This window comes from Myxine glutinosa, chromosome 3 (genome assembly GCF_964187855.1).
Source record: "Myxine glutinosa chromosome 3, kmMyxGlut1.1, whole genome shotgun sequence".
Taxonomy (NCBI): domain Eukaryota; kingdom Metazoa; phylum Chordata; class Myxini; order Myxiniformes; family Myxinidae; genus Myxine; species Myxine glutinosa.
Genome location: NC_136263.1, coordinates 184070290 through 184086724, shown reverse-complemented (window position 1 = coordinate 184086724; position 16435 = coordinate 184070290). Strand labels below are relative to the sequence as shown.

The following is a 16435-nucleotide window of genomic DNA, read 5'->3' as shown; positions in this document are numbered from 1 at the left end:
GTGTAGACCGAGGAGCTCCCGGTCAAACGTGCTGTATTTGAGCTCGTTCGGCCGGAGCTGCCGGCTGAAAAAAGCGAGTGGCTGCGAAACCCCGTTCACCCATTGCTCATGTACGGCGCCCACCGCGTAGTCGGAGGCATCCGTGGTGAGAGCGATGGGAGCGTTGAGCACCGGGTGAGCGAGCAGTGTTGCGTCGGCGAGGGCCCGCTTTGAGCTTTGGAAGGCCGCATCCATTGCTGCGGACCAGGCGATGTCGTGTTGGCCGGCTTGCCCCGGAGGGCTTCGTAGAGGGGCCGCATGAGTTGAGCAGCGCGGGGCACGAAGCGGTGATAAAAATTCACCATTCCCAGGAATTCCTGCAGGGCCTTTATGGTGCGGGGACGCGGGAACGTGGTGATGGCCTCGACCTTGGTTGGCAGCGGCACGGCCCCGTTCTTGGTGATGTGGTGGCCCAAAAAATCAACGGCCGTCGTGCCGAAGTGGCATTTGGCCGGGTTGACGATGAGGCCGTGCTCGCTGAGGCGCCCGAACAGTGTTCGGAGGTGGAGGAGGTGCTCGGCCCGGGACGTGCTGGCGACGAGGATGTCGTCCAGGTAAACGAAAAGGAACGGCAGGTCACGCAGCACGCCGTCCATCAAGCGCTGGAACGCCTGAGCCGCGTTCTTGAGACCAAACAGCATCCGCAAGAATTCGAATAAGCCGAACGGCATGATGACTGCCGTTTTAGGGACGTCGGCCGCCCTGACAGGTACCTGGTGATATCCCCGTATGAGATCAATTTTCGAAAAAATGACCCATCCCGCCAGACGGGCGGAGAAGTCTTGGATATGCGGGATCGGGTACCTGTCGGGGGTGGTAGCGTCATTGAGACGGCGGTAGTCGCCACACGGGCGCCATCCACCCCCCGGCTTTGGCACGATGTGCAGTGGCGAGGCCCACGCGCTATCGGAGCGCCGCATGATGCCGAGGTGCTCCAACGCGTCGAATTTGGCTTTTGCCACGGCGAGCTTGGCTGGGTCGAGGCGGCGGGCCCTGGCGTAGACCGGCGGGCCCGTGGTTGGTATGTGGTGCTCGATCCCATGCCGTACTGCGACGGCCGAAAACGTCGGCCGCGTGAGGGCCGGGAACTCCGTGAGCAGGCGAGCAAACTCGTTCGCCGCCGGGACGGCGCATGCCAGCTCGGTCGGCGCGGAGCTGCTCAATGTGCATACCAGGGAGCTGAAGGTTTCGGCGTTGATTAAACGACGCCGTTGGACGTCCACCAGCAGTCCGTGTGCGCAGAGGAAGTCAGCGCCTAGCAGAGCCATGGGCACGTTTGCGGTTACAAACGTCCAAGCAAAGCATTGGCCGCCGAAGCAGAGGGTGACGTTGCGCGGGCCGAAGGTGCGGATGGTCGATCCGTTGGCCGCAACCAAGGAGGGGCCGCAAACCGCGGATTGCCTGTCCTGGTCAGAGGCGGGTATGACGCTCAGTTGGGCGCCGGTGTCGCACAGGAAGCGCCGTCCGGACGCTTTATCCGTGATGAACAGTAAGTTGCCCGTGTGGCCGGCGCTCATGGCTGGTAATGAACGCCGGCCCGGCCGTTTCCCGGCCTGCCGAAGGTGCACGGGGGTCGGCATGTCCGGGCCTTCTGTCCGAACCTGGCATGATAGTAACACCACGCTTGGTCAGGTGGAGGCCCCGGTCGTCGTGCTGGAGGTGGTCGGCTCGGTGTAGCGGCCGCCAATTGCGTCGGCAGTTCGGTCGTCGACCGTGCCGGGTGCTCGGGCGCCATGGGTGTTGCGTCGGACGGCGGTGGGTCCCATGTCGCCGCTGCGATGCGCTGACCTGCGGCGGAGATCTTGTCGGCTTCTCTGGCAAGGGCCCGGGGATCTGTGATCGTCGTGCTTGCCAGGGCGAGGCGTACCGGGTTAGGCAGCTGACGGAGGAACAGCTCCCGGAACAGGAATGCCGGAGAGTGCTCGCTGAGCAGTGAAAGCATGTAGTCCATTCGCTCGGAAGGGCGCGTGTCGCCGAGCTCGGGCAGGTCGAGCAGGCGCCCTGCGCGTTCCGCCGATGGGAGGGCGAAAGCGTCGAGGAGAAGCTTCTTAATCGCGCCGTATTTGTCAGCGGCTGGCGGGCTCTCGAGGAGGCTCAGGGCGCGGGCCACGGTGGCCGAACCGAGCGCTGCTACCACATGGTGGAAGCGGGTGTCGTCGGCCGTGATGCCTCGCAGGGCGAACAGGGAATCCGCCTGTGCGAACCAAACCGCCGCGTGAGCCTCGCAGAAGGTAGGCAGTTTAAGGGCGACTGCCGTGTCCATGTCGGTAGGTCACCACTGAAGGAGCTGGGGCTCCCACGTCGATCGGAAGAATGGACGCGACAAAAAGCTGGAATTCATCCGAGTTGCTTTAATCAAACCAAACACTCAGGCACTCTGAAAAGCCCGTTTATCGGGCAGCAATATATATACATATTATCCCGGAGCGTTTGCCCAGGAAAGGCGAGAGGGGGCGTGGCCCAGCATCCTGGCTGCGGCCTGGCAAGTTGAGGGCGAGCCTGCCCGGGCGTCCTGGACGAGCCCGGCATGGTGATCGCTCCGCGTCCTTGATAGGTGCAAGGCGATTGTGAAAACCCAGCGGTAGCCGCTACACTCCAACAATTTCTGTTGCTTTACTGTTACGTGCTCCTCCCCAACCCCCGGTCACGGTGTCCCTCCAAGCCCCGAGAGGAGTCACAGCAGAAAAATGTGTTATCCTGTATGTCAAAGATGAATGGTGAAGCCACACCAATTCAATCAATCAATGGTGAAGGTGAAGGTGAAGCCCTGAATCAATCAATCAATCTGAATCAATGGTGTCTGAATCTGAATGAATCAACCTGAAACAATGGTGAAGCCCTGAATGGGTTTCTCTCATCTCCTCCTCCTGTTCAGGCTGGAGTTCCCCAAGGCAGTGTTCTGGGCCCTGTGCTTTTTCTGGTCTTCATCAATGATCTCTCTGACTCTCTTGAAAATCCTCTCTATCTCTTTGCTGATGCCTCTACTCTCTGTCGCTCCATTCTTCATCCCTCAGATCGGCAGTCTGCAGCCTCCTCACTCTCTGCAGACCTGGACAAAATCACAGACTGGGCAAACAAGTGGAACATGTCTTTCAAACCTGACAAATCTCACACTCTTATGATGTCTCTCCGAAAAGACCGACTGGACAACCCTCCCATCCATTTTCTGAATAATCCTCTCCAAGAAGTTCTGTCACTCAAGCTTTTGGGTCTCACTATCTGCCATGATCTTTCCTGGGAAAACCACATTTCAAATCTGGCCTCCAAAGCCAGTCACCGACTGGGCATCCTCCATCGTGCGAAGTCCTTCCTTGGCACACCTGAGCTCCTCACCACATACAAGGCTTTCATCCACAGCTCAATGGAATAGTGCTCTCCCCTCTGGGCTGGTGCTCCTGCCTCACACCAAGCTCGTCTTCACGCTGTTGAAACCAAAGCGTTCAAAATCATTGGAATCTCCCACGATGAAGCTAACTCCAAGGGCCTTTCACTCACTCACCGCAGGCAGGTTGGTGGTCTTTCCGTCTTCTACCGACTCCTCTCTGCCCTAGCCCCCGCCTCCCCCCCCCCAGCTCTCTCTGGGCTCTGTCCCGCAAATATTCCTATAGGTCGCACAAGATCTGCCTGCAACCCTCTTATGGTTAAACTGCCAAAATCAAGACTCTCCGCTCAACTTCACTCCTTCATTCCACTTTTCTCCCGCCTCTGGAACAAACTCCCTCACTCTCTTCAATCCCACTCCACCCTCCAGGTGTTTAAAACAGCTGTTCATCACCATCTCTTATCTTCCCCCATCCAAAACCTTGATCTTTTCTACCCCCGCTAATTTCACCCCAATTCCACTTTTTTGAAATACCAACTTCTGTCCTGGAAGTCCTTGGTGTCCTTGTGTTTTATACTTCTCCCACCCCCCCACCCCAAGCCCTCTCCCTCCCACACATCTCCCTGCTCTCAAATGTTGTGTTTGTGTGCTTCCCCTTCTCTCCCCATCTTGTCTGCCGCTCCCTCCTTTTATATATTTTGTTTGTCTGGTTGATTTGTTTGTGAAGTAAATGTTAGCTCTTTCACGAGCCTCGATTCAGTATACAAAAAAAAATTAAAAACTTGTTACCAACAAACAAATATTGTATTAAGATCACACAAGAATAACAGTACAACAATAATAGTAATCAAAAGTAAAATCTATATATCCTTTGATGGTACCATCAGTTTCGTAATATATAACTCACTGTGCTCCAAGTGAGTGAAACAAGAACATTCCCAATGTCTTTTTCCCGGCTTCAAACCAAAGTTGATTCCGGTTTCAAACCAAAGTTGATCCCGGCTTCAAGCCAAAGTCGATCCGCTCCAGCGATCGATCAGAACGATGTCTAATTGAGACCAGAATCCTGTTCGGATGACAGTCACAGTCACGTGGCCAAAGCTGCGCAAAGGCACCCTCAAGGCAACTGGGAAATCCAAAGGCGCCCTCCAGGCGACTGGGAAATCACACCCTCGGGTATGGACGCTTCACGGCTCCAAATCGGCGAACCGCAGATTTACCTTCAAAATCCACATTACACACACCAGATAAACATCTGAATGCGGTGAAAACGGCTGAAGCAAAGCAAAGACCTTGCGCAATGCACAATGCGCATGAGTCAAAATGGCCGACGGCCCGTTCTCGAGGCATAACGGCCCGATGATGATTCTCCTCGGACTCAACCGCCAAAACCTGACACACAGGTTGATCTGTCACAACGATAACAACTCTGTTGCAGGAATCCCTTTCCCGGGAAACCCAAAGTTCACTAGCGACTCTCGTTCAACAACGTTCGCTCAGGACCTTGAAGCAACTCGGCTTCTTGTCCGACGACTCGCTCCGCCTTCTCTCTCTCCTCCTCCTCTTCTACGTCGTCCGGTTCCGGTTTCATTTAAAACATTAACTTTTTTATCTTTTGAAAATAGCAATATCTATTTCCCTTAAACGACAACAATAATAGTACATGGAATCAAAAATGTTTACAGTGGATGAAAACCACAACAACGGAAGTGACGAATCCATAACATTACCTTCCCACGAATTTCCAAACACTTACGTTTTTTTCCCCTTTTCAAAAAGGAGATTTTTTACTTCCTCTAAAACTCTTCGACAATTCTCTCTTTCTTCACTTTTCTAGCAATGCAGCTTTTATTTAATGCCTGGCTTTGATGAGGATGATATAGTCTGTGACTGGAGCCTTCAACATAAATAAATAAATAAATAAATAAAAAAATCAGCCCCATGCGTCCGTACTTGGTGAAAGCAATTTTTGAAAAAAATGACTGCTATGGGTTTTTTTTGGTTAGGTCTCTACCAGATTTACACAGTGAGATGGTGAAGTATTTCTACATTCTTCCCGTAAAAATTGCCCTAGTACTGCTAGATTTGATGGCAATCGTCGATGGACTGCAATCTTCAAGTCTCACCATAAATATTCATTTGGGTTCATGTCAGAACTTTGACTAGACCACTCAAGAACATTTATTTTCTTATTATTCAGCCACACGAGTGTGACTTTAGCTTTGTGCTTGAAATCATTTTTCTGCTGAAATGTGAATCTCCGACCCAGTTTTAGCTTCATGGCTGACTCGAGCAGGTTTTCATCAAGGATTCTCCTGCTCTCTCATCTGGGGAGGTTCCAGCTCCACACAAGGATTTCATCATCAAGGTTTTCAGCAGGTTTTGTCTCATCTGACCACAAAAAGTTTCACATGCATGCAGTATCATGAAGATGCTTTTTCGCAACATACGAGCTTTTACATGCGTCTTTTTCAGTAATGGCTTCTTTCTTGCCAACTGCCCATAGAGACCAGCTATGTGAAGAACAACAACAACAACAACAACAACAACATGCATTTTAAGGCCATTTTCCCTGCCAGAGCGGGGGAGAGCCTTGCGGTCCCCATGACAATCTTCTCCATTTTGCCATATTTTCTGCATCTCTCCTTGTTAACCCACTTTCCCGCATTTCTTCTTCCACCATCTTTAGCCAAGTCTTTCTTGGTCTACCCCGTCCTCTTCTTCCTTCTACATTCATTTCCATCACTCTTCTCAACCAGTCACTTTCATCCTTCCTCAACACATGACCAAACCATCTCAACCTGTTCCTCTTGACAGCATCAATCACAGGCTCTATTCCCAACAGAGCATCTTGTTCCAACACAGAATCTTGTTTCTCACAGTCTGAGAGTCCTTTAGGTGCTTTTTTGCAAACTCCAAGCGGGCTTTCATGTGTCTTTCACTGAGGAGAGGCTTCCGTCTTGCCACTCTGCCATAAAGCCCAGATCGGAGGAGTGTTGCAGTGATGGTTGTCCTTCTGGAAGTTTCTCCCATCTCCACACAGGATCCCTGGAGCTCAGCCAGAGTGACCATCGGGTTCTTCGTCACCTCTATTATCAAGGCAATTCTCCCCCGATTGCTCAGTTTGGCCGGGCGGCCAGCTCGAGGAAGAGTCCTGGTTGTTCCAAACTTCTTCCATTTAAGAATTATGGAGGACACTGTGCTCTTGGGAACCTTCAATGCAGCAGAATTTTTTTTGTAGGCTTCCCCAAATCTGTGCCTCGACACAATCCTGTCTCTGAGCTCTGCAGGCAGTTCCTTCGACCTCATTGCTTGGTTTTTGCTCTGATATGCATTGTCAGCTGTGAGACCTTATATAGACAGGTGTGTGCCTTTCGAAATCATGTCCAATCAATTGAATTTACCACAGGTGGACGCCAATCAAGATGTAGAAACATCTTAAAGATGATCAAGAGAAATGGGAGGCACCTGAGCTAAATTTAAAGTGTCATAGCAAAAGGTATGAATACCTATGTCAATGTGATATTTCAGTTTTTACTTTTTAATAAATTTGCAAAACTTTCTAAAATCCTGTTTTCTCATTGTCATTATGGGGTATTGAGTGAAGAATGATGAGGGAAAAAATGAATTTAAACGATTTCAGCATGAGGCTGCAACATAACAAAATGTGAAAAAAGTGAAGGGGTCTGAATACTTTCTGAATGCACTGTATATGGCAATACCCGGACAAGCAATGATAGGTACCATAATATAATATTTGGCACTTCTTATTGAGGGACTGCAAATGGCTATTCTTCCCTGTTTTGTACATACTCACAAACATACATACATACTGTTGCGGTTTTGAGAACCCACACTTGTAAATAAATAATCACTTGTAAATATGACATTAAAGGTTAAAGGTAGCACCCTTAGATAGGCCACAGCAACAGGTAGTTCACCATAGGAATTCCAGTTATTTCATTATTATGTGTTTAGTTAAGGCTGTGTTTCCAATATCTGAATCTGCATTGCGTTAATTAAATAAGAGTAGGTCCCAATTCCGGCCATTTTGCGACCTCCCTCTCCAAGCGACGCCATTACGCGGCCCTGCCAGCAGCGTTCGCTGCCTTGAGGAAGCTCGTTCAAACGACGCCATTAACCACGCGGTCGGCCCGAGGAAAAAGGGGGCGGACCGGCAAGAAGAAGGTGTGGCCTGTCATCCAGCCGTCAAAGGCGTGGCCGGTAAGCCCTCACCAGCCAACCAGGGCTGAGGGAATATCGCCGACGGGCGTGGTTTGGCGGAGCGCAGAGTGATCTTGGCACGCGTTATATAAGCGCGAGCGCAAAGCCCTTTGACGGACTTTTCACGGACTGCGCCTATTGTGAAGGACTGGAGAGGACTGCGCCTATTGTGAAGGACTTGAGAGGACTGCGCGGAGACGTCTGATTGTAACGGACTGTGCCGAGGACTGCTTCTTTGATGGACTTGTTGGAGGCGCGCACATTGAAAGAACTTTGAGAGGGAGAGCGTTTGGCGCGAATGTACAGTTATTACGTACGAAGCATCCCAGTCCCCCCGATATATGTAAGGTCCGCTCGCGTTGAACGATACGTGGAGCTGCCTGTCGAGTTTTCACCCGCGGAACCAGAGCCTCACCTGGAGCCTGGACCATCTACCTGGACCTTCCACCCTACCAGCTACAATCCCCGTGTGAGTGTGTGTGTTTGTCTGGGCTCGTAAGTTAAGACTGTTTTAAGACTTCCCTGTGTCCTGCTTCTTCCTCTTCCTTTCTTGTACATTCTTTCCTTTCCTATTTTTGTTTGTAATAAATTTACCTTGTTCTTTCTTGCTTTTCCCTAATCCGATCGCATCCGTCTTTTCTTCCATTGGGTAAACGTGGCACGATTGGAAACCGCTTAAAATCGGGTTTAGTCTTTGTTAACGGCCCGAATCGCAGCTCGCTTCGCTCGGCGTGTCCATTAACGCCGTGGTTTGGGCGGGAGTTATCTCCTTGCTTTACGGCCGATGGTAGTACTTAGGTAATTTGACTAAGACTCGACCAGCAACCCTACTTACTACCGAACGGAAGGAACGTTATAACTTCCCAGGACTCGGGATGGCCAGCTTAAAAAGACAAGGGGATTAACCCCCACCTCCCCCTTGATAAGGGGAGAGCCGATCCCCAAGATCCGCAACAATACATACATACAGAGTTTATACCATTTTTTTTTTTTTTTTTTTTTTTTTGTATACTGAATCGAGGCTCGTGAAAGAGCTTACATTTATTTCACAAACAAATCAACCAGACAAACAAAATATATAAAAAGAGGGAGCGGAAGACAAGATGGGGAGAGAAGGGGAAGCACACAAACACAACATTTGAGAGTAGGGAGATGTGTGGGAGGGAGAGGGATTGGGGGGAGGAGGCGTGGGAAGGGGGGGGGGGGGGGGAGGATGCCGCACTTGTACATTATCTTTTAAAAACCTTGAGGAAAGAATGGAACTGATGATGTCTATTTTAGATCATTACCCCACACTCACAAAGCAAATAGCGGGGTTAAGCAATTGCTTGATGTCTGTCCGTCTCTCCGGCTGTCCATAAACGTCAGTTTATGATCGAGGATCAACTTAATTTAAATTGAATGTTATATTTTGAACACGAATCAGAAAACAAACCTATCGTTTAGCAGTACTTTGTCTCTTAATTTGGCCGGATTGGATTTTGTCTCACTTACATGACGTTTCCAATCTTTATTTTATTTAAATTGAATTGTGTGCTTGAACACTGTAGAACACAAATCGCCTTCTTGTCACTTCTAAGAGCCTCCAGTTTAGCTGTACTTGGACATGGTAATAGGGTGGTGTATAATGGTGGTGTATAACACTGCTTCAATAGTGCTAAAATTCCGGAATTGTTTGTAACGATCTATAAAATCATTATTTTATTTGAGTTGAAGTATAGTTGAACACTGAGTGGGGTAACGTATTCTATAAACTCTCTCGTTGAATCTGTATAAGTTTTACATACACGGATAAACTAGTCTTTATAATGGATTTAGTTGGTCAGTATCGGAGTAAAAGGACATCTAATTTTCTCAACCTTATGTTTAGGGAAAGACCACCATGGGAAAGAAGGTGAGATGATGTTTTGGGCGTTATCCTTCTTTATCTCAAAGCAAGAGATCACTCTAGAAGGGCTCATGGCCAAAGCATTGTCTCCTTATTCCCCACAGTGGTTAGCGTACCTTTCTCAACATTTGGATGAGAAAATTTGTTGTCTATAAGTTCAACTATTTTAATCATTGTCACCTACATTGTTTTCTCATACTAGGGCATGCCCGTACTATATCTATATCTAAAATTATATCCCCCCCCCTCTATTTACATGAAATGGTTTGGTCCAAAGCGAACGGCTTGCGAGTACGGTGACAATCCCCCCCCTCTATTTACATGAAATGGTTTGGTCCAAAGCGAACGGCTTGCGGAGTTTGGTAAAGAAATCGCCATAGCGTGCACAAACGCGCAGGATGATCACACCATGGACTTCGAGGAATGAATTAAACACACACACACACACACACACCATGGACTTCGAAAACGATCTTTTATAAGTTTTTGCATGCCATATGAACATGATAGAAGTCGGTTCAATTAAAGATGCATGTTTCTCTCCCTTAAACCCCAGATATCGTTTGTGCATTGTAGAGATGGCCAGTGCTTTGGGGACCAGTGAGGTATGGTGGCCATCACTCCAGAGCAGCATGCTCATCTTCAGCACCATTTTCCTAGCACTCGTGACTCTACACCGCATTGTGGGTAAGCGACAAAATGGGGTTCACTCCATACCAGGACCCTATCCTTGGCCCATTGTGGGGAACATTTTCCAGCTAGGAAAGAAACCGCATCTCGTCTTTTCTGAGATGGTAAACAAATACGGAGAGGTGTTCAGCTTGAAAATCGGCTCACGGCCTGTCGTCGTCCTCAATGGCCTGGACACCATTAAGAAAGCTCTTGTAAGCCAGGGTGAAGACTTCGCTGAACGTCCCTACTTCAAGTCAATGGAATTGCTAGCTCGAGGTCAGAGCTTCATCTTCAACAAGCCGTATAATGCTGAGTGGAAGGCTTACAAGCGTGTTGCACAAAATGCCCTGCGCACCGTGTGCTCAGAAGAGGCTGAGATCAGTGAATGCTCATGTGCTCTCGAGCAACATGTGTGGGCAGAGGCGCGATACTTCGTTCAGATGTGTGTCGATCTGACTGCAGAGCACGGGGCGTTTGACCCAGAACAACATCTGACGGGGTCCATTGGCAACGTCATCTCTGCTATTCTCTTTGGTCGGCGTTTTGAGCATGATGACAAGGAGTTCATAAACACGATGCATGTCGCTGACGACTTCGCAAAGGTGGTGGCAAGCACTGAGAACCGCTCGGACTTCATACCGATTCTGCAGTATCTGCCAAACTTCGCCATGAGAAGGTTCAATGAGAACATAACCACGTTTAATTCATTCCTCGAGCGGAATGTGCTGGAGCATTACAAACCAAATGGATTGACGAAGGTATGTTTCAGTGTCCGTGTCTGCCTTTACCATTCCTTCTATTCATTTAAGCAGTACGTGCTCAATATTTAATGTTTATTAAACAATTATTTTGTGTTCCCTACGCCCGCAGAACAACCTCTCAAACGTGACGGATTCTCTCATTGCTCTGAGCAAAGAAACTGAATGCGATGAAAACGTCAACCGTCGAATCTCGAAAGAGCAAATCATCACCACAATAATAGACCTGTTTGGTGCAGGTAGGTGCACCCACTGTCGTGTTTACTACAAAAGCAATCTTTTCAAACAACGAAAGTTATTTGTGAACATGAGGAATATTATTTAATTATTTACATCACTCTATGTGCCCACTCCAGGTTTTGACACAGTTTCAACTACATTAAACTGGTGCCTCCTTTACCTCGTGAAATTTCCTGAAATTCAGGAGAAGATTCAGAAAGAGATCGGTGAGTTATATACTGTACTGTACCTTTGACATGTCGGTAAACAAAAATTTCTTTACATCACGCATATTGAGACGAACCCAATTACTTCGATACATTTTCAGCCCTGTTGCCCAATGAACTTGGCCATGTTGATTGCTTTCTATAACTGGAGAGCTCATAGAACACCTTATACCACGCAGTCTTGAGAAACAAGGACATGGGCTGAGTCTACCAGCGGCAAATTTGATTGGTCGTGATGACGCACAATGCCGTAATATTTTGACCAAGTACTGCTCAACAGAAGTGTTTTGAAAGTACCAAAAAGGCGATTTGTGTCCTGCAGTATTAAAGTATATTTCAATTTAAATAAAACGAGTGAGGTACCCGTGCTAGGCACGGGTGGGAAGCCAGCAGCAAACAGACAATGCAGAAACGATGAATTCTAAAGCATGAAACCAATAAATTCCACATTCCTGAAGCACCTTCAGTTGCATGTCAGACATGGACAGAAAGTTTTTTTGGTTTTTTTTGTATACAGGATCGAGGGTCGTGAAAGAGCTAACATTTATCACATAAAAAATTAAAACAGACACACATAGTATATAATAAGGGGAGCGGTAGACAAGATAGGGAGAGAAGGGGAAGCACACAAACAACATTTGAGGGCAGGGACATCGAGAGATCTGTGGGAGGGAGAGAGCATGGGGGGGAGGAGGCATAGGAAGGGGGTGGGGGTGTGAGAAGTATACAACACAAGGATACTACAAGGACTTCCAGGAAAAAAGTTGGTATTTCAAAAAAGTGGATCTGGGGTGAAATTAATGGGGGTAGAAAAGATCAAGGTTTTGGATGGGGGAAGATAAGAGATGGTGATGAGCAGCTGTTTTAAAGACCTGGAGGGAAGAGTGGGATTGAAGAGAGTGAGGGAGTTCGTGAAGGACTTCCATGAAAAACGTACCCATTGGCAAACAAACGGGTATGTTTGTTCCATTCCCAGTCAATGGTGAATCTGCATATGGCGATCCGCGAATTCATGTTTAGAAAGTAGAAACCGTCACGGCATTTCGTCATTCACTTAAACTCGATATCTCTTTTTTCATTCCAAACAGCATAACTCCAATCACAAATGAAATAACATTAATATAAAAATAGACTTTTAACAACATTTGTGACATAAACAAATATTTAAATCCTGATGTGAAGTTCCGTACGGTTGGGTGAATACAATTACGAATTCAAAATCGTAATTGTATTCACTCAATTCCAATCATCAATTGATACTTTAACAAAACAATTAACACAATTAACGTTTAAACATTACAATTGAAGGACAGTTGTATTGGGATATTATCAAACCCACGCATTGCCGTCATCTGTCCACTTCCGCATCTTCCACAATCTGTCCACAATTATGAACCTGCCGCGAATGCGGAAGTGGACAGATGAGGCAATGCGCGGGTTTGACAATATCCAAATACAACCGTCATTCAATCGTAATGTTAAATCGTCAAACATTAATCGTGTTAATCGTTTTGTTAAAGTATCACTTGATGATTGGAATTGAGTGAATACAATTACGATTTTGAATTCGTAATTGTATTCATCCAACCGCACGGAACTTCACATCAGGATTTAAATATTTGTTTATGTCACGAATGTTGTTAAAAGTTTCTTTTTTATATTAATGTTATTTCATCTGTAATCTGGACAGACAGAAAGACAGAGAGAAGTGAGCCAATTGCTGAACCCCGCTTTTTGCTTTGCGTGCATGGGGTAATGAATATATTCCCGTTGGAAAGGTGTCAAGCATTGAATTATCTTTATTCGAAAAAGACAAAATTTAAAAAAGTGTTACAATTGCTGAGCCACAACACTTTACAGCACAAATGCTAAGCCACAACAGAAAGATTTCTGGTTCTGTAGAATCATGCAATCATATTTTCATGATTTCAAGTAGAATATCGCTCATTCGTCGGTATATAGGCATCCCACATTTGTCAGTTACATCCCTTAGAAATGACTATTTAGGAGTGTAAATGAGGATTAAGTTTGCATGACCAGAAATTGTGGTTGAGTTCACAGTTGAGTTTGCCACAATCCAAGAGCGCTGTTGTGTTTGTTCCTGTTTTTATCTGCATCCCCAGATGCAGCAGTGGACAGGAGTAATTTCCCGAGGCTGACTGACAAGCCCAATCTGCCATACATTGAGGCCTTCATGCTGGAAGTTTTCCGACATTCCACTTTTCTCCCTCTGGCTGTTCCACATTGGTCAGTGTGCCGAGATGTATAATACGTGTATTAAAAAATCGTTGCTTAGTCATTGACATAATTTGAAACAAATGCAGTTGAGTAATGAGGTAAACTTTTTCCCATGTTCCTCTGTAGCACTACGAGAGACGTTGTATTTGAAGGTTACTTCATTCCCAGAAATACCTGTGTGTTTGTGAACCAATGGCAAGCAAACCATGACAGGTAATGCACATCACATCACTGCAGGAGTACAAGGTGTCTCAATAAAATGTAAACAGACTTTATTGAATATATCGGTAAAACTAATTAAATTGCAGAGATTTTTTTTTGTTTGTTTTTGTATACAAGATCGAGGCTCGTGAAAGAGCTAACATTAATCACACAAAAAGACAAACCGACACACAAAACACAAAAAACAAGGGGAGCGGCAGACATGATGGGGAGAGAGGGGGAAGGACACAAACACAACATTTGAGAGCAGGGACATCGGGAGGACTTGGGGGGAGGTGGGAGAGGAATAAAACATATGAACACTGCAAGGACTCTGGGGTGAATTACCGGGGGTAGAAAAGATCAAGGTTTTCGATGGGGGAAGATAAGAGATGGTGGTGAACAGCTGTTTTAAAGACCTGGAGGGAGGAGTGGGATTGAAGGGAGTGGGGGAGTTTGTTCCAGAGGCGGGAGAAAAGGGGAATGAAAGAGTGAAGGTGAGCAGAGAGCCTAGACTTTGGCAGTTTAACCATAAGAGGGTTGCAGGCAGATCTTGTGCGACCTGAAGGAATATTTGGGGGACAGAGCACAGAGAGAGCTGGGGGAGCAAGGCCGGAGAGGAGTCGGTAGAAGACAGAAAGACCACCAACCTGCCTGCGGTGAGTGAGTGAAAGGCCCTCGGAGTTGACTACATCGCAGGAGATTCCAATGATTCTGAAAGCTTTGGCCTCAACAGCGTGAAGCCGAGCAAGGTGTGAGGCAGGAGCACCAACCCAGAGGGGGGAACAGTATTCCATTGAGCTGCGGATGAAAGCCTTGTATGTGGTGAGGAGCTCAGGTGTGCCAAGGAAGGACTTCGCACGACGGAGGATGCCCAGTCGGCGACTGGCTTTGGAGGCCAGCTTGGAAATGTGGTTTTCCCAAGAAAGATCATGGCAGATAGTGAGACCCAAAAGCTTGAGCGACAGAACTTCTTGGAGAGGATTGTTGAGAAAGTAGATGGGAGGGTTGTCCAGTCGGTCCTTTCGGAGAGACATTGTAAGAGTGTGAGATTTGTCAGGATTGAAAGACATGTTCCACTTGTTTGACCAGTCTGTGATTTTGTCCAGGTCTGCAGAGAGTGAGGAGGCTGCAGACTGCCGATCTGAGGGATGAGGAATGGAGCGGCAGATAGTGGAGTCATCAGCAAAGAGATAGAGAGGATTTTCCAGAGAGCCGGAGAGGTCATTGATGAAGATGAGAAATAGCACAGGGCCCAGAACACTACCTTGGGGAACTCCAGCCAAAACGGGCAGGGAAGATGAGAGAAATCCATTCGGGATTCATTCAGGAAATCCATTCAGGAAATCCAGCAGATTGGGGCAATACCTAAAATATGTAATGACCCTGTGTTGGCTGTTTACCCAAAAGGCATAAAAAATTACAAAGCCGAATGCCTCAACTCTGTGTTTGCCTCAAAATCTTGTGACCCAACCCCATCTCTCTCTGTTCCCACCTAACCCAGTCGAACCCAACTGCTCCTGGACTCTGTGTCCTTCTCTCCTGACAAGGTGGAGAAGTTTTTGTCAAACCTCGACTCTGATTCTGCAACTGGACCAGACGGCATCAGCCCACAGGTCCTAAAATCCTGCTCTGCCGCTCTATCTCACCCTCTCTGTTCTTTTGACCCTCTCTTTTGCTCAAGGTCATCTGCCAGCATCTTGGAAATCAGCTAACATTCCCGCTTTACACAAAAAGGTGCAAAACAGATCCTTGCAACGACAGACCAATCAGCCTGCTCCCAATTATCAGCAAAGTCATGGAATCCATCATTGCTTCGGATATCAAATCCTTCCTCTTCTCCAATGGCTTGATCTCCGATCATCAATTTGGATTCAGACCAGGTCATTCTACTTTGGATATGTTGCATCTGCTGTCTCAACAATGGATGGAGGTCCTAAATGCCAAACAGGAAATCAGAGCTGTCTCCCTTGACATATCACATGCCTTCAATACGGTCTGGCACCCAGCTCTGGTCACCAAACTCTCCTCCTATGGTATCCATGGAAATCTCCATGCATGGCTTGCAGGCTTCCTCTCTGGTCATAGTCAACGTGTGGCCCTGAATGGATTTCTCTCATCGCCCCTTCCTGTTCTGGCTGGAGTTCCCCCAAGGTATTGTTCTGGGCCCTGTGCTTTTTCTGGTCTTCATCAATGATCTCTCCGACTCTCTGAAAAATCCTCTCTATCTCTTTGCTGATGACGCCACTGTCTGCCGCTCCATTCCTCATCCCTCAGATCGGCAGCCTGCAGCCTCCTCACTCTCTGCAGACCTGGACAAAATCACAGACTGGTCAAACAAGTGGAACATGTCTTTCAATCCTGACAAATCTCACACTCTTACTATGTCTCTCCGAAGAGAACGACTGGAAAACCCTCCCATCTACTTTCTCAACAATCCTCTCCAAGAAGTTCTGTCGCTCAAGCTTTTGGGTCTCACTATCTGCCATGATCTTTCTTGGGAAAACCACATTTCCAAGCTGGCCTCCAAAGCCAGTCGCCGAATGGGCATCCTCTGTCGTGCAAAGTCCTTCCTTGGCACACCTGAGCTCCTCACCACATACAAGGCTTCATCCGCAGCTTAATGGAATGCTGTTCCCCCCTCTGG

At 47.6% G+C, this 16435-nt stretch overlaps 1 protein-coding gene across 3 annotated transcripts in view; it reads left to right on the top strand.

Moving 5' to 3' along the window:
• The window catches only part of LOC137416443 (cytochrome P450 1A1-like), a 31894-nt gene that overhangs the window by 3203 nt on the left and 12256 nt on the right, over positions 1-16435 (top strand). For all 3 annotated transcript variants that reach the window (XM_078774811.1, XM_078774813.1, XM_078774812.1), the window contains exons 2-6: positions 10030-10903; positions 11016-11142; positions 11260-11349; positions 13473-13596; positions 13714-13800. In XM_078774811.1, coding sequence (XP_078630937.1) covers positions 10052-10903; positions 11016-11142; positions 11260-11349; positions 13473-13596; positions 13714-13800 — 1280 coding nt within the window. In that variant the 5' untranslated portion in view covers positions 10030-10051. The remainder of the gene's footprint in view (positions 1-10029; positions 10904-11015; positions 11143-11259; positions 11350-13472; positions 13597-13713; positions 13801-16435) is intronic.